The sequence below is a fragment of the Eleutherodactylus coqui genome, chromosome 11, assembly GCF_035609145.1.
Source record: "Eleutherodactylus coqui strain aEleCoq1 chromosome 11, aEleCoq1.hap1, whole genome shotgun sequence".
NCBI lineage: Eukaryota > Metazoa > Chordata > Amphibia > Anura > Eleutherodactylidae > Eleutherodactylus > Eleutherodactylus coqui.
In genome coordinates, this window is record NC_089847.1 from 101,053,337 (window position 1) to 101,072,325 (window position 18,989).

Here is an 18,989-nt window from a genome sequence, read left to right on the forward strand (position 1 = left end):
AGACAGAGCTCCAACATATAAAGTACAATGGGATGGGCACCACAAAAATGATATAAAATGAGGTGTGCAGCTACATTGTGTCCGAAGATCAAATACCGTGCTCATAAGCAGAGCAGACCCACAAAAATACAATACACTCACAGATAGGAAAAATGGGCAAAAAACTTTATTTGTACACAGAAAGGCACACAAAATGTAGTTTTTAAAAAAATGTAAGACATCCTAACTAGAGATGAGTGAGCTCGCTCAGAAACAGCAGTTACTCGAGCAAGCATTGCTCATGTTGAGTAACTGCTTACTGGTCCGAGTGCGCTCAGGGGGGGCAGCGAGGGTGGGCGGCGGGAGGGGGGAGAGAGATATCTCTCTCACTCTCCCCCCCCCCCCCCACTACCCCCCGCTGCTCACCCCCGCTCCACCCGAGCACCTTTATAATATTAGAGTATACTGTAGGTCAACAACAATACCCAAATACAATAATCTGAATAAGATGGTACCAGACATGATTACAGATGGACTACTAAGTCAGCTCATTCACACGAGCGTGGTCTTAGTGCAGTATACTACTCGAGTAACTGCTTACTGGTCCCAGCGTGCTCGGGGGGGGGGGGGGGGCAGCGAGGGTGAGCGGCGGGTGGCAGAGGTGAGCGGGGGTGTGGTGGGGGGAGAGAGAGATCCCTCTCACTCTCCCCCCCACTACCCCCCGCTGCTCACCCCCGCTCCACCCGAGCACCCCTATAATATCAGAGTATACTGTAGGTCAACAACAATACCCAAATACAATAATCTGAATAAGATGGTACCAGACATGATTACAGATGGACTACTAAGTCAGCTCATTCACACGAGCGTGGTCTTAGCGCAGTATAGGCGCGTGAAAAGATTGCGTCTCATAGAACCAATGGTTTCCTATAGAAACGTTCACATGAAGGAATTTTAGACGCGCAAAAAGCACCTAACACAGATAGAACATGTGTGTGCGAAGCTCGCATCTAAGCTCCTTGCTGCGGGATAAGATAGGACCTGACCTATCTTTGGTGCGTGCTGCGCAGGAGTTTCCATAGACCCAATGGGAACTGGATAACATGCAGCTACCGATCATGTGAACGGGCAATTTCACTGCTAATTAAGCTTGAGACCTAATAGCTGGAAATCACCCATTCACGCTATTTTCTCCCAAGCTTTGTGCGATTTTTTTGCAATGCTATTAGAGCATGAAAAGCACACTCATTTGAACGAGCCCTAAAGGTGCTTTCAGACAAGCCCATTTATCATTGGAACAAGTGAATGGCGTCAGAGTTAGCTCATTCACTTTTGTGCAGCCTATTAAGACAGTGCAACATCCAAGGATGGGTCCACAGGCGAGGAGATGGTGGGCTAGATAAGGGCCCTATCACGGTGGCACTACCATCTCCTCCCTTGGGGGTAGCTCGGGACCCGTACAAGCTACTGCTGGGGGAGGTCACAGGAAAAATGTAACCGGAGCTTATCTGTAATCTTCTTGTCACTCGTGACGACACCATTCCATCCTCTGCGTTGAATCTTGACATTGTAATAAATAGTGCACACACAGAGGAAACTTTCTGAACGAAACCGGGAATGGTCGGTAATATCCGTTTACTGCAACTTAGTAGAGTCCAATCCACATAAACAGACTTAATACAGATACAACAAATTGGAGTGGTGCAATAGGGAGGATTCTCGAGGTATCCTGTACAATCCACAGTCCAAGTTATCTGTGTGATTCCACTCCCGGTGACTCTCTCTCTCACTCTCTACCGGTAAACACTCACTCTTATTGTCCTCTTCTCGCTGTGTAGCGGCTTGTCTCACTCAGCACTCAATAGCACCAAGGCCCCCTAGGCAGGCTGGGCCCAGGATGAGCATCAGACCATCGCCCGGCCTCCTCCATGCTCCCCAACTGGACCGATATCAGTAGTCTCTGTCACTCACTCACTAACTAACTCAACTTCTCCCTCAGTCTGTAAGACTGCTACTCCCTTCAGAAATAATGAATGGAAAAATAAATCATTGGATCAGAATATTCCCATCCATGGTATTGTGCTGAAAATGCCCCACATGAAAAACAAGCTACTTATGGCGGAGCAATACCTATGGGGATTTGTCAGCACAATACCATGGATGAGTGTATTCTGATCTAATTACGGTATTTGTTTTTTTCATTAATTTTTTCTGATAATTTTAGTTAATTCTCTCCGTTGCTTGTTTATAGCTTTTCTGCCTTGTTACATGGTTATGCTCATATAGTATTGTGGGATCTGAACTACTTAGTAGTCCACCTGTAATCACTGGCACCATCTTATTCAAATTATCTGGTTATTGTTGTTGTCCTATAGTATCCTAATATTGTAGGGGTTAGGATGTCTTCTGTTTGGATGTGTTGTTAAGTGATTTTAACCTTTTTCGACAAGTTGTCTGGCTTTCACCTTACAAATTAAGTTTTGTTCAGTTTTCCTATTTAGGGCTTATTCACACAGGCATATTTTGCATCCATACTTATTACGGACAGCATAGACCACCACTGGTTTCTATTTGCGTTTTTCGACACGCATGGAAAAAGTTGCAGCATGTTCTATTTTGGTCTGTAATAAGGACCAAAACCACATTCAAGTCTATGGGAGCGTTAAAAAAACGCAGTGTATATTCATGCTACATGTGTATTCATTGTGTTTTTACGCTGGAAGCCAGGACGGCATATGTCCATGTGAATGGACGCTTAGGAGTGCGCCATATTTTTTATAGGGCTAGCTTTGCTTATAGGTATACTACAGACAGAGCCGTCTGCTTCCAGTTGTGTCCACAATGACAGCAGGACCGTCTGATTGGTAGGAATCTTGAGCAGCAAACGTCCCCTTCGATCAACTATTGATGATTTATCCCGAGGATAGGTCATCAGTAGGAAAGTCCTGGATGTCTCCTTTAATCATGCTAGATATCTAAGAAGCAGAAATAAGATTTGCAAAACCTTAAGTGGTCTTATTACAAATGTCGATGGAAATCCAACCTTGAGTTGTCATAGACTGTAATATCTCTCCAGATAAAACCACACTATTAAAGGTAAAAAGCCTAGAAAATCATGTTCTACACATATAGAACGTCTCGTGTTCCCAGTGACTCAAGTTGTATCGGGCTATTCACATGAGTCAGAGTCACACAATTCTGGAGAGTAACAGTACAGAAGAAAAACTGTAATCCAATTGAGAGGTCACGTTGTAAAAGAGCAATCAACAAGACAAGGGCAGGGAACTGATCACATCAGCCAACTGTTGGCACCTCTATGGCAAATCAATGTGCTCAATGCAAAACATAACCCGAGCTGGTCAACAGTCCATCGGGAGCTTTCCGAAGAGTAAACTCATTTATTTTCCTATTGGTTTGACAAAGCAGTAAGTAAAAAAAGTGCTAATAAAGTTTCACAAAGTTGTCAGAAGTGCTTATACTTCAAAAGTAATCCAAATTAAAATTAAATGGGTTGTCCGGAATTAAAAAAAGAAAGAGGTCTGCTTTTCTCTAGGAACAGTGCCACATCTATCCACGTGCCGTGTCCGGTAATACAGCTCATCCCCATTCAAGTAAATACTAGAAATATCCCAGACAGGCTGGGAGCTGTTTCTTGAAAAACAGCAGACCCCTTTTTCTAATCCCAAACAACCTATTTAACTCCTAAAGGGGAAAAGAAGGAAAAACAACGCAGAAGAGAAACCTTTCTGCTGGAATCCCAATGTCACTGGCAAAAAAAATGGAATGGGCAATGGGCTGATATGTCAATATATTCATATAATGCAACTCAATGTTTTTCCCTTGTTCCAATATTGATAATAAAAGTTCCTCTATAAAACACTAATAATAGATATTGAAACGGAAGAAGATTATAATTGTATTTGTACTATAGATCTCTTACTTGGAGAAACAAGCCAACAATACAAGCAGTCTAAATCCTCCGATAAATACAGTGCAGCGATGTGAAACACAATTGTCAATTAAACACAAAGTTATCAGTCACCGATGTCCCGGTATTTTATTTGGACCTTCCATAAAGACAAATATCCCAATAAGGGGATAACAATGTCTAAATTGTTACTATAAGTACCCATAGATACTGACTTCATATACAAGGGACAGTACCTGGCGGGAAGAAGTAGAGGAGGAGTCATCAGAGAGAGGCCATCCCGGCTCGTAGGTTAAATGGACAACCTTCCCCGGGACAATACAAAGAAGCAATGAAAGAAGAGATGGTACTGCAGAAAACTGAGAGATAAGAGGAAGGAAAGGAAGAAGATACAAGACAGGTAAGACATACAACAACACAGAGAAAGAACTGAAGAAATACTCAAAGGTGAAGATGGGAAAGTAAAAAGAAAAAGAAGGAAAATACTGAAGAGACGTAAACTAAATTATGACCTGAATATCTGCAAGTTTCTAACGTTGGCCAAAGACACTAAGGATTGTCTACCATGAAGGCAAGCCTTGTCTAAATCCTATCTATTAGCCAGAGTGGAGAGACATATCTATGCTTGTTACATGGCCACTAGAGATAAGCGACCGTGCTCGTTTATAGCAATGACTCGAACGAGTATAGCTTTTTTCGAATAACTGCCTAATTGGGCAAAAAGATTTGGGGGGCACCGGGTGAGCGGAGGGGTTGCAGGGGGGGCGAGAGAGAGCTCCGCCCTGTCCCCCCCTGCTACCCTCCGCTCCACCCCGCGGCCCCCCGAATCTTTTCGCCTGAGTAGGCAGTTACTCGAAAATGAGTACGTTCGCTCATCTCTGAAGGCCACCCATTCATGCTACATTTTCTGTAATGCTACATGTTCCTTACAACTAACTGGAAATGTGTGACCGGACAAAACTTCCCACTGCAATGCCAGCTGATTGCTGGAGGTTTTAGGAACGAGACTCATGGAGATCACTGATCTTCCTAAGACAACCATTTGGACACAATATTGTAGCATTCCTAGAAGCCAAAGTTAGACACTTTATACAAGCCTTGTAACAATGACTTGGAATGCAATGCAAAGCCAGACATAGTGACAGTCATGATGATTACAGTGATATGTTTGCTGTGTGTATCTGTGTAGTAGTTTTGGAGAAATTTACATTTTATTAGTGGCAGCCACACAGAGGACTACAGGAAGTAGTCCTCAAAATTCAGGAGTAGCCACTAGTTCCACCCATCCCGCCCTCCTGCCACTGATTATGCACTGTAATAGACAGCAGTCAGAAAGACAGCTGTCAATCATTGGTTGGAGAGCCAGATGGGCGGGCTATTTGCATCTCACTAGTTCTGCATGTGGTTGCTACTATTAAAATGCAAGTTTCTCCCAAACTACTGCACAGATGCACACAGCAGACATATCACTGTAATCAGAGTGACTGTCACTACTGTGTGCTGCCCTCAGAGAGGGCTGTGAAAACATGCTGATAGACTCCCTTTACTTCTAAAGCAAGGGGCACATATTTCTGAACTTTGTCAGTAAAACCATTATACGCCTGCCCCCTAGCATGAATTGATTGATATTTTAGGAAATGATCCAATATTGTCTGCCGCATGACGAGTGACCATAAGATAAACATTAGGTTTAGTGTCCCTTGAATAGAAAGTTACAGCAATGCAGGACAAGCCTAAACAAGTGGGTAATAATTCCTGGAGAGGGTGATAATACATGACGCACAGCACTTGTATTAACGAAGCTGGAAACACATATTGGTCAACATAACACAGAATGGAGAGAAAGAGTTACCAGAATTTGTAGAAAATAGAGATTTGCAGTATATTTGTCTGACCGACTGACCAAGCAGTCACAATGGGTGATTTTCATCTTTTCATAAAGCATGAAACTAGGATACTGCAAAGATTGACGTCAAATTATAGCACCGGAGCAAATAACTATATAACGGCAAAGACTCAGTAATCACAATAGCAATATCCCATTGGATGTTTAAAAGAGTTGCCCTGTTGTAAACTTTTGGTCACCTATGCTCAAGATAGGCCATGTATAGTATAGCAGTGAAGGTCTGCTTCCAGGATCCCCGCTGATCAGCTGTTTGCTGGGCTGGTGCATTCATGCAGTGAGCTGATTTCTGCTGGAAGCAGACAGCTTCAATCCCACTTCAGTGGCCAAGTTTGATATTACAGACAAAGTTCCCATTAAAGTGAATGGAAATTTTATGTTTAATACCAAGTTGGGCCACTGTAGTGAGAACAAAGCTGTCTGCTTACTGCAAAAATCAGCTCACTGCATGAGTACAGCAGGCCAGCAAACAGCTGATCAGTAAATATCCTGGGTGGCAGACTGTCACCTATCTAGTATTGATGGCCTGTCCTAAGGACAGGCCACTAATAGTTTACATTTGGACAGCCCCTTCCATTAAAGGGGTTTCACAATATTGCTTTTATTGGATACACCTTATTCAGGATATAGCACTATAAGTGCAATTCTCTGTGCAGGTACCTGCATAGAATGTATCTACCTCAGCCAAGAGGTAAAAAGAAGATATAATGTAGACTCCTTTAACTAGAAAAAGGCTTTTTGAAGGTGGGTCAATCCAGCGCCATATCTTGAAGTTCCTAGCTTCAACTGAAAATATGTACTTATTAAGCCCACCGCCTGTCACCACATATACTGCTGTCTTCCTCTTATGTAGTAGAGGGGATACCAGGGTCAAGGTGCAATAGCAAAATCTATATGCCTATAAGTACTCCATTGTTATATACATAATAATGTGTCCCACTAGGTCCTGATACACACAGTCATCTCCCATGTTACTGTTAGCAGCTGGCACCAGTTGCATGTTTCCTGGGTCTTCTGCCCATTCTATTGCCAGATGCCCGTAGGGTCTACCAACATCCCTAGTCCATACACTTGCAGATGAAAACAATCATTTTGTCCATTTACAAAAATCAATTATCACTACTATTGTTATTTTTCTTTGCTTGTAGTCGAATATGCTATATATGATCCCACCACAAGCCATGCACTCTCTTGGTATATTTTAGCTCACCTCTTTGGCCTCTGTGCTGATTGGCTGGGGAGGTGGAGCAAGTGGCATGACAGCTGCGCAGCCTGCACTCTTGTTCCGCGCATGGCCCTTGCGTAGTGCATTCTTCGAGGGGCTTTGGAGTTGAGGGTGCAGATCACGGTTTGGAGAAGATGGAGTGGAAGTGATAACAAGAGTTTTCAGGGCTGTGACTTCAGCCTGTAGCATGTCAATCTGACAAGACAATATGAGCATAAAAATAGCAAAAAGGGAAAAAACTACAAAGTGAATAATATATGGGCAGAGATTCCATCTGCAGTTACCTTCCCATGGGCCTCCCGGAGCTGCTTCTCAGATGTAGCCTGTTTGATATTAGCATCATGCACCATTTTATGAGCTTCCTGCAAAGAGAGAATATGGAAATAAACGTTCACTATGATGCATGGCAGGATCTCTCTTTTTTTGAAAACATATGGATATGGGCAATGCTAAAATGTATAAAGTAACTTTGAGGCTTCCTTCATACCCCAAATGATTTAATACTGCCTTAGCTCTCAGGTCTCAGAAGAGTAGAGCAGCCGCTGGCTTCAATACAACATGGATTATAGGCACAAGTCTAATACCAAATACCATAATGTTATCCTGTATTATTAGGTGAACTATATCCTAAGTATCACCACCATCAACAAGCTAAATTTTATAGTTTGCAAGAGGTCACATGATAGTTAATGATAACACTAGGGAACACAATTTTTGATGACTAGGGGCTCCCACACACTTGCGTTTGTTTGTTTTTTTTTGTTAACGCGATTGTCAACGGGACTTTCTAATGTTAAAAACGCAACGCAGCGCAACTTGCGTTTTTGGTGTATTGCATCGTGTTTTTAACATTAGAAAGACCCATTGATAATCGCATTAACAAAAAGCGCAAACGCAAGTGTGTGGGAGCCCTGAGATGTTAAAACTTTTTGGGGTATTTTGGGGTCATAGATTCTAAAAATAACATTAGTTTTTTTTTCTATCAGGTCTGCTTATCAACATGTTTCATATGTCCATATAAATGTATACATGTACACACATTGTGTACAAGCGCTGCGGAATAAGTTGGCACTATACAAATACAAATTATTATTATTATACATGTAATGACTGCCAATCAAAAGCTGAAGGTGTAGTGACCTGAAGTGTGACACTACAGTAAAAGTACTTAATTGCAGGTCAAGAGAAAACTGTCCCAACTACAAGCTCATTTAGCAAAGGGTAGTTATGTACGTTTTCATTTAATAAGAAGATGAAGTCAGGATAGGGAACTAAATAGTTAATTTAGCCAAATTATTTCACTGTAAAACAATGGCTGAGGGACCTGGGGAAAACTTTCTGTATGTAGCACAAAGAACCTGCATATCAAGTGACCCAGAAGAAAGAAGCTCCCTTATTGGTCGAGGGTTGGAGCTAACCGCAGCCAAGCTGAAACCAGTTACCTGATTGGACCAAACAGGAGAATTTCCTGTTCCCCTAATCTGTGGTGCAGTTGATAAGTCTAAAAGTGTTGATAGGCGAGGAACTGGTCAGTGTGGAGAGAGAGTGAGAAAGGGATTTATTTAGAAGAAGGGGGAGAATGTTGGCAACCAGGTGAAGCCATCTCACTGGCTTCCCTCCCCTTATCCTGTAATTAGAGAAGGTTACTTTTAGCTTCAAGAAACCCTGTGTGCAGCTGATCAATCACCCACTACGCTGAGAGAAGCATGGGCTTGTCTTCAAGACCTGAAATCCTTCCAGGCTGTGCCTTCCATCCCTGCTTTCACCAAACAGCCAACATAGACAGAAAATCACAGGCTGCAGAGATCCTCCAGATAGTCCCACAGAGTGAGTACTGGAGAATTTTTAGCTCATGTTGTAGGCTGGCAAATTACTGTTAGTCGGGTTCATAGGGGTTTTGTTTGCAGTCCTCATCAGTCTCTCTATAGTTGCCTCCCCAGGGCTTGTTTATCCATGTATCAAGGTTTAAACTGTGTATATGCAAGTTCTACTGTTTAATATTCTTGCAGACTGCGACGCTTAACAGTAAATATTTATTCAAATATGTGTGTTAGTCTTATTTCTCTGCCAAGATTTTTTTAAGTCAGACACTGGCGTCACGTTCACCTAATTCCATTAGTCCATCCTGTTTACCCTCATCTGTGTGCAAGATTATACCAGTAATGTACACTAGGTTGGATCTGGCGTACATTTCTGTGTAGGCGCAAAGAGGAGCCAAGATGCGCATAAAACATATAAAGAGGTGTGCGCATCTTCATAAGTGCATTGTGCACTGTTGGAAATAAGACTAGCGTTTGAAAAGCCAGTCTTAAAATGTTACCCCCAAGGTTTTTATGTGCTTCACCTACTAAATATTTGGCATGAAGCTGCAGCAATTAGCAGTAAATGGTGTGCGTTTTTACCATGCGGTTCTTAGCTGCACATGTAAAGGCACCCAACACACAGTTGTATGATGCAATGATGTGATCAATAATGCTTAAGCCTCCTTCACACGAGCATATATAGGCTGCCGTTTTCATGGCTGGCCGGTATATGCTACGATCTGATGCATTGGATTCCAAAGCATCAGATCACATGGCCATATTCCCGCAGTGTGAAAGCGCCTGGCCGGGCCAATATAGCGCCATGCGCTCTCACGGAGGCCTGCAGAGATAGTCCTGGAACTATCTTTTGGGACGGAATACGTTGGCTGCTGCATGAGCTCCTATGGAAGCCTGTGACAGTTGCCGGAGAAGGGAGGTGGGGGGGAGTTTAGCAGTGTGACTGCTAAATTCCCTCCCTCTTCTCTCCTCCTCTCCAGCTGTTTGCAATAGGAGGGGGTGGAACAGGGCAGAGCTAAGCTCCACCCCACTCCCTCTTATTGCTGGCTGCAGACAAGGGGCCGGAACTTAGCTCCGCCCCCTCCCATTGTACACAGCCGGACGGGAGGAGAGAGGAAGTGAGCCAGCGAGGGGAAGGGAGGGGAGGCCCAATGACATTGCAAGCTAGGCGTGTATGCACCAGGGCCCGTGCCATCTGTATGGGTGCACAAATGTTAGATTTGTGCGCCTGTTCATGTATTTTTACAGCACCCGGCGGTGTATTCTGGCCTAAAACATTTATCACCTATCCAGTGGATAGATGATAAGCGTTAAATCTGGGAGGGATCCAATTACTGGGACCCCATCAATCAATAGAATGGGAGACCACAGTTTTCTATCCCTCCAAGTCATACAACAGCAGCAAGGAATGTAATGGAGTAGTGGTAAAGCACAGCAGTCCAGTCCATGGGGCTGACTGATTCTGCTGAGCACATTGATAAGGGAGGGTGGAAGCGGCGGGGCACCCACAGAGCTAACATTTATTACCAACTCAATGGATAGGGAAAAAGTTCTCATCTAGTATATCATCTTAAAAAACAATGGGGCAGATTTACTAATCCTATTAGTTAGACATCTAAGCTTTAAAAGGGTTGTCTAGTTGTAAATTAATGATGACCTACCTGCAGGATATGCCACCCGTAGCAGACAGGTGGGAGTCTTCTACTAAAGAGCCCCACCGATCAGCTCTTTGAAGGGGCAGAGTGCTTGTGTACTAATCTGATTTCTGCAGGAAGCAGACAGCTCCGTTCCCACTGCAGTGGCCAGGCCTGGTATTGCAGGCAAATTTCCCATTGAAGTGACTGGCCTGTAATACTAAGCCTGGCCACTGCAGTAGGAACAGAGCTGTCTACCTCCTGCAGAAATCATCTCAAAGCACCAGCACTCTGGCACGACAAAGTATCAATAGTTTACAACTGGACAACCCTTTTAAGCCAGTCTAAAAAGTGCACCAAATGTATCATAGTGGCAGATGCTAGCTGATATGTTTGGCACATTTATACACATTTTTTGTTTAACTTTATACAACGTATTAGTCGATTTAATGTGGGAAAATGTTTGGTATCATTTTGGCTCATGGCACTTCAGCTTTTTAACTCTCTGCCCCTTTGTTGAGCAAGACACAGTGGACTATTTGATTTTGTGGATTTGCTTCATAAATAGATGTGAAACTGGATGCAACATTATGTGCTAGAAATCTGCCAACTTTTGGAAATGAACGTTGCTGTAATTCCCATTGTAGTAGTTAGGGAGGTTCTCCATTTTGGATCCTTATTAGAGATGAGCGAACGCGTTCGTCCGAGCTTGATATTCGTGCGAATATTAGGGTGTTCGGGATGTTCGTTATTCGTAACGAACACCATGCGGTGTTCTGGTTACTTTCACTTACTTCCCTGAGACGTTAGCGCGCTTTTCTGGCCAATTGAAACACAGGGAAGGCATTACAACTTCCCCCTGCAACGTTTAAGCCCTATACCACCCCCCTGCTGTGAGTGGCTGGCGAGATCAGGTGTTCGCCTAATATAAAAGTCGGCCCCTCCCGCGGTTCGCCTCAGATGCGGTGTGAGTTAGATGAGGGACAGTGCTGTTTATACCGGAGCTGCTGTAGGGAAAGAATTGGTAGTTAGTGTAGGCTTCAAGACCCCCCAAAGGTCCTTATTAGGGCCACTGATAGCTGTGTGTTGGCTGCTGTTAGCAGTGGCATTTTTTTTTTTCTCAAAATCGGCTCTGCAGAGCGTTGCACCTGGCATTAGGGACAGAAGTGCTGCATAGGCAGGGAGAGTGTTAGGAGTGAGTGTAGTCTTCAAGAACCTCAACGGTCCTTTCTAGGGCCATATTTATCCGTGTGCAGTACTGTCCAGGCTGCTGTTAGCTGTGCTGCATTTTTTTTGGGCTTCTCAAAATCGCCTCTGCAGAGCATTCCACCCTCCATTGATACTGCAGGGAAAGAATTGTATAGGCAGGGCCACAACACAGTTATTATTCATAGAATATACGCAGTGCTGCCTTTTGGTGGAAAAACAAGTGAAAACAAATCTATTTGTCCAGCCTCTGTCCGTCCTTACGGGCGGTGGACACGTGTGAGCTGCGTGAACAACATTGCTAAATCAGACGCACCCAGCTACGCTTTACTGCTGGCTTCGCCATTTGCTTTCCTTAATTGGGAAAAAAAATACCTGCTCTGCCAGAGTTATAATAACTCTGCTACCCTCACGTTCAGTGACACATTAGCAGGGACACAGCACAGTTATTAAACTTCTCATGTTCATTGAATATACGCAGTGCTGCCTTTTGGTGGGAAAAAACTGAAAACAAATCTATTTGTCCAGCCTCTGTCCGTCCTTACGGGCGGTGGACACGTGTGAGCTGCGTGAACAACATTGCTAAATCAGACGCACCCAGCTACGCTTTACTGCTGGCTTCGCCATTTGCTTTCCTTAATTGGGAAAAAAAATACCTGCTCTGCCAGAGTTATAATAACTCTGCTACCCTCACGTTCAGTGACACATTAGCAGGGACACAGCACAGTTATTAAACTTCTCATGTTCAATTGAATATACGCAGTGCTGCCTTTTGGTGGGAAAAAACTGAAAACAAATCTATTTGTCCAGCCTCTGTCCGTCCTTACGGGCGGTGGACACGTGTGAGCTGCGTGAACAACATTGCTAAATCAGACGCACCCAGCTACGCTTTACTGCTGGCTTCGCCATTTGCTTTCCTTAATTGGGAAAAAAAATACCTGCTCTGCCAGAGTTATAATAACTCTGCTACCCTCACGTTCAGTGACACATTAGCAGGGACACAGCACAGTTATTAAACTTCTCATGTTCATTGAATATACGCAGTGCTGCCTTTTGGTGGGAAAAAACTGAAAACAAATCTATTTGTCCAGCCTCTGTCCGTCCTTACGGGCGGTGGACACGTGTGAGCTGCGTGAACAACATTGCTAAATCAGACGCACCCAGCTACGCTTTACTGCTGGCTTCGCCATTTGCTTTCCTTAATTGGGAAAAAAAATACCTGCTCTGCCAGAGTTATAATAACTCTGCTACCCTCACGTTCAGTGACACATTAGCAGGGACACAGCACAGTTATTAAACTTCTCATGTTCATTGAATATACGCAGTGCTGCCTTTTGGTGGGAAAAAACTGAAAACAAATCTATTTGTCCAGCCTCTGTCCGTCCTTACGGGCGGTGGACACGTGTGAGCTGCGTGAACAACATTGCTAAATCAGACGCACCCAGCTACGCTTTACTGCTGGCTTCGCCATTTGCTTTCCTTAATTGGGAAAAAAAATACCTGCTCTGCCAGAGTTATAATAACTCTGCTACCCTCACGTTCAGTGACACATTAGCAGGGACACAGCACAGTTATTAAACTTCTCATGTTCATTGAATATACGCAGTGCTGCCTTTTGGTGGGAAAAAACTGAAAACAAATCTATTTGTCCAGCCTCTGTCCGTCCTTACGGGCGGTGGACACGTGTGAGCTGCGTGAACAACATTGCTAAATCAGACGCACCCAGCTACGCTTTACTGCTGGCTTCGCCATTTGCTTTCCTTAATTGGGAAAAAAAATACCTGCTCTGCCAGAGTTATAATAACTCTGCTACCCTCACGTTCAGTGACACATTAGCAGGGACACAGCACAGTTATTAAACTTCTCATGTTCATTGAATATACGCAGTGCTGCCTTTTGGTGGGAAAAAACTGAAAACAAATCTATTTGTCCAGCCTCTGTCCGTCCTTACGGGCGGTGGACACGTGTGAGCTGCGTGAACAACATTGCTAAATCAGACGCACCCAGCTACGCTTTACTGCTGGCTTCGCCATTTGCTTTCCTTAATTGGGAAAAAAATACCTGCTCTGCCAGAGTTATAATAACTCTGCTACCCTCACGTTCTGTGACACATTAGCAGGGACACAGCACAGTTATTAAACTTAGATTATTCAGTGGGGCCTTTCGTTTTCCAAAAAGGGAAAAAATTATATTTGGCCTGCAGTCTTGCGCCAATTTATTTCCTGCCTGTGAAATCAAATCACTGGTAATACAGCATGCTGAGGGGTAGGGGTAGGCCTAGAGGACGTGGACGCGGCCGAGGACGCGGAGGGCCAAGTCAGGGTGTGGGCACAGGCCGAGCTCCTGATCCCGGTGTGTCGCAGCCGACTGCTGCGCGATTAGGAGAGAGGCACGTTTCTGGCGTCCCCACATTCATCGCCCAATTAATGGGTCCACGCGGGAGACGGTTATTAGAAAATGAGCAGTGTGAGCAGGTCCTGTCCTGGATGGCAGAAAGTGCTTCGAGCAACCTATCGTCAACACGCAGTTCTGCGCCGTCCACTGCTGCAAATCCGAATCCTCTGTCTGCTGCTCCTCCTTCCTCCCAGCCTCCTCACTCCACTACAATGACACCTGCTCAGGAGCGGGAACACTCCCAGGAACTGTTCTCGGGCCCCTGCTCAGATTGGGCAGCAGCGGTTCCTCTCCCACCAGAGGAGTTTATAGTCACTGATGCCCAACCATTCGAAAGTTCACGGGGTCCGGGGGATGAGGCTGGGGACTTCCGCCAACTGTCTCAACAACTTTCTGTGGGTGAGGAGGACGATGACGATCAGACACAGTTGTCTTGCAGTGAGGTAGTAGTAAGGGCAGTAAGTCCGAGGGAGCAGCGCACAGAGGATTCGGAGGAAGAGCAGCAGGACGATGTGGTGACTGACCCCACCTGGTGTGCAACGCTTACTCAGGAGGACAGGTCTTCAGAGGGGGAGTCAAGGGCACCAGCAGGGCAGGTTGCAAGAGGCAGTGCGGTGGCCAGGGCCAGGGGTAGAGGCAGGGCCAGACCGAATAATCCACCAAGTGTTTCCCAAAGCGCCCCCTCGCGCCATGCCACCCTGCAGAGGCCGAGGTGCTCTAAGGTCTGGCAGTTTTTCACAGAGACGCCTGACGACCGACGAACAGTGGTGTGCAACCTTTGTTGCGCAAAGCTCAGCCGGGGAGCCAACACCAACAGCCTCACCACCACCACCATGCGCAGGCATATGATGGCCAAGCACCCCACAAGGTGGGACGAAGGCCGTTCAGCGCCTCCGGTTTGCACCCCTGCCTCTCCCCCTGTGCCCCAACCTGCCACTGAGATGCAACCCCCCTCTCAGGACACAGGCACTACCGCCTCATGGCCTGCACCCACACCCTCATCTCCGCTGTCCTCGGCCCCATCCAGCAGTGTAGTTCAGCGCACCGTCCAGCCGTCGCTTGCGCAAGTGTTCGAGCGCAAGCGCAAGTACGCCGCCACGCACCCGCACGCTCAAACGTTAACCGTCCGCATCGCAAAATTCATCAGCCTTGAGATGCTGCCGTATAGGGTTGTGGAAACGGAGTCCTTCAAAAGTATCATGGAGGCGGCGGCCCCGCGCTACTCAGTTCCCAGTCGCCACTACTTTTCCCGATGTGCCGTCCCAGCCCTGCACGACCACGTCTCCCGCAACATTGTACGCGCCCTCACCAACGCGGTTACTGCCACGGTCCACTTAACTACGGACACGTGGACAAGCACAGGCGGGCAGGGCCACTACATCTCCCTGACGGCACATTGGGTGAATTTAGTGGAGGCTGGGACAGAGTCAGAGCCTGGGACCGCTCACGTCCTACCCACCCCCAGAATTGCGGGCCCCAGCTCGGTGCTGGTATCTGCGGAGGTGTATGCTTCCTCCACTAAAGCACCCTCCTCCTCCTCCTCCTCCTCCTCCTCCTCTGTCTCGCAATCAAGATGTGTTAGCAGCAGCATGTCGCCAGCAGTCGGTGTCGCGCGGTGTGGCAGCACAGCGGTGGGCAAGCGTCAGCAGGCCGTGCTGAAACTACTCAGCTTAGGCGATAAGAGGCACACGGCCCACGAACTGCTGCAGGGTCTGACAGAGCAGACCGACCGCTGGCTTGCGCCGCTGAGCCTCCAACCGGGCATGGTCGTGTGTGACAACGGCCGTAACCTGGTGGCGGCTCTGCAGCTCGGCAGCCTCACGCACGTGCCATGCCTGGCCCACGTCTTTAATTTGGTGGTTCAGCGCTTTCTGAAAAGCTACCCACGCTTGTCAGACCTGCTCGTTAAGGCGCGCCGGCTCTGCGCACATTTCCGCAAGTCCCACACGGACGCTGCCACCCTGCGCACCCTGCAACATCACTTTAAGCTGCCAGTGCACCGACTGCTGTGCGACGTGCCCACACGGTGGAACTCTACGCTCCACATGTTGGCCAGGCTCTATGAACAACGTAGAGCTATAGTCGAATACCAACTCCAACATGGGCGGCGCAGTGGGAGTCAGCCTCCTCAATTCCTTTCAGAAGAGTGGGCCTGGTTGGCAGACATCTGCCATGTCCTTGGTAATTTTGAGGAGTCTACCCAGGTGGTGAGCGGCGATGCTACAATCATTAGCGTCACCATTCCTCTGCTATGCATCTTGAGAAATTCCCTGCAAACCATAAAGGCAGCTGCTTTGCGCTCGGAAACGGGGGCGGGGGAAGACAGTATGCCGCTGGATAGTCAGGGCACCCTCCTGTCTATTTCTCAGCGCGTACAGGAGGAGGAGGAGGAGCATGAGGAGGATGAGGAGGAGGGGGAAGAGACAGCTTGGGCCGCTGCTGACGGTACACCGGCTGATTGCCTGTCATCCTTTCAGCGTGTATGGCCTGAGGAGGAGGAGGAGGAGGAGGAGGAGGAGGATCCTGAAAGTGATCTTCCTAGTGAAGACAGCCATGTGTTGCGTACAGGTACCCTGGCACACATGGCTGACTTCATGTTAGGATGCCTTTCTCGTGACCCTCGCGTTGCACGCATTCTGGCCACGACGGATTACTGGGTGTACACACTGCTCGATCCACGGTATAAGGAGAACCTGCCCACTCTGATTCCCGAAGAGGAAAGGGGTTCGAGAGTGTTGCTATACCACAGGACCCTTGCGGACAAGCTGATGGTAAAATTCCCAGCCGACAGCGCTAGTGGCAGAAGGCGCAGTACCGAGGGCAAGGTAGCAGGGGATGTGCGTAGATCGAGCAGCATGTACATCCCAGGCAGTGCAACAGTCTTTAAGGGCCTGGCCAGCTTTATGGCTCCCCACCAAGACTGTGTCACCGCTCCCCAGTCACGGCTGAGTCGGCGGGAGCACTGTAAAAGGATGGTGAGGGAGTACGTAGCGGATCGCACGACCATCCGTGGTGACGCCTCTGCCCCCTACAACTACTGGGTGTCGAAGCTGGACACGTGGCCTGAACTCGCGCTGTATGCCCTGGAGGTGCTTGCTTGTCCTGCGGCTAGCGTCTTGTCGGAGAGGGTGTTTAGTGCGGCTGGGGGAATCATCACAGATAAGCGTAGCCGCTTGTCAACCGACAGTGCCGACAGGCTAACACTCATCAAGATGAACAAAGGCTGGATTTCCCCAGACTTCTGTTCTCCACCAGCGGACAGCAGCGATACGTAAGCAATACGTAGGCTGCACCCGCGGATGGAAGCTACGTTCTCTCTCACCATCCAAAACGGGGACATTTCTGCTTCATCAATCTGTGTCTAATATTCCTCCTCCTCCTCCTCCTGCTCCTCCTCCTGAAACCTCACGTAATCACGCTGAACGGGCAATTTTTCTTAGGGCCACAAGGCTCACTCAAATAATTTTTCAGAACAATTTTTATAAGTTTCAATGCGCTTAAAAGCATTGGAACTTTAACTTGAACCAATTTTTCGTTACACTGGGCTGCCTCCAGGCCTAGTTACCACTTAAGCCACATTAACCAAAGCGATTAATGGGTTTCACCTGCCCTCTTGGCTGGCCATGGCCAATTTTTGGGATGTACATTAGTACTGTTGATACAGCAATTTTTGTGGGCCCTCGCCTACAGTGTAATCAAATTAATTTTTAGCCCACCTGCATTACAGCTGACGTTACCTCAGCTGTGTTGGGCAATGCAATGGGATATTTTTATGTACCGCCGGTGGGTTCCAGGGAGCCACCCATGCTGTAGGTGCACACTGAGTTTTTAATACATCTGTACACTTCTAAAGAACCCGTCTGATTGGGGCATGCAGTGTGGGCCGAAGCCCACCTGTATTACGCACGACATTACTACCTCAGCTGTGTTGGGCAATGCAATGGGATATTTCTATGTACCGCCGGTGGCTTCCTGGCACCCACCCAGGCAGTGGGTCCACAGGGAGTTTAACCTACATGTGTCCACTTGTAAAGAACCCCAGTCTGACTGGGGCATGCAGTGTGGGCCGAAGCCCACCTGCATTAAGCACGACATTACTACCTCAGCTGTGTTGGGCAATGCAATGGGATATTTTTATGTACCGCCGGTGGGTTCCAGGGAGCCACCCATGCTGTAGGTGCACACTGAGTTTTTAATACATCTGTACACTTCTAAAGAACCCGTCTGACTGGGGCATGCAGTGTGGGCCGAAGCCCACCTGTATTACGCACGACATTACTACCTCAGCTGTGTTGGGCAATGCAATGGGATATTTCTATGTACCGCCGGTGGCTTCCTGGCACCCACCCAGGCAGTGGGTCCACAGGGAGTTTAACCTACATGTGTCCACTTGTAAAGAACCCCAGTCTGACTGGGGCATGCAGTGTGGGCCGAAACCCACCTGCATTAACCCTTTCCAGTCCACTGTGTGACCTGTGAAGACATTAGGGTTTAAGGCTGTACAGCTCCGTTGTTGGTAGACGTCCGTCGGGGTTCTCTTACTGTATATTGCCAGCCTCTCTGCTGTCGGAGCCTATCCTACGTGTCAGCTCATGCAGTACTGGCTTTAGCCAGCATATAGCGACGTTGTATAACGGCAGAAAAAGAGTAAGCCCCCTAGGAAAACCATATACAAATTGGATTGGAAAGGGTTAAGCACAACATTACTACCTCAGCTGTGTTGGGCAATGCAATGGGATATTTCTATGTACCGCCGGTGGCTTCCTGGCACCCACCCATGCTGTAGGTGCACACGGAGTTTTTACTACATCTGTACACTTATAAAGAACCCCAGTCAGACTGGGGCATGCAGTGTGGGCCGAAGCCCACCTGCATTAAGCACGACATTACTACCTCAGCT

The 18,989-nt window shown here is 47.0% G+C and overlaps 1 protein-coding gene across 3 annotated transcripts in view; it reads right to left on the reverse strand.

Annotated features, from left to right (window-relative positions):
- The window catches only part of RAB3IL1 (RAB3A interacting protein like 1), a 43,517-nt gene that overhangs the window by 15,343 nt on the left and 9,185 nt on the right, over positions 1-18,989 (reverse strand). For all 3 annotated transcript variants that reach the window (XM_066583163.1, XM_066583162.1, XM_066583164.1), the window contains exons 4-5: positions 7,320-7,397; positions 7,021-7,230 (exon numbers count right to left, since the gene is read on the reverse strand). In XM_066583163.1, coding sequence (XP_066439260.1) covers positions 7,021-7,230; positions 7,320-7,397 — 288 coding nt within the window. The remainder of the gene's footprint in view (positions 1-7,020; positions 7,231-7,319; positions 7,398-18,989) is intronic.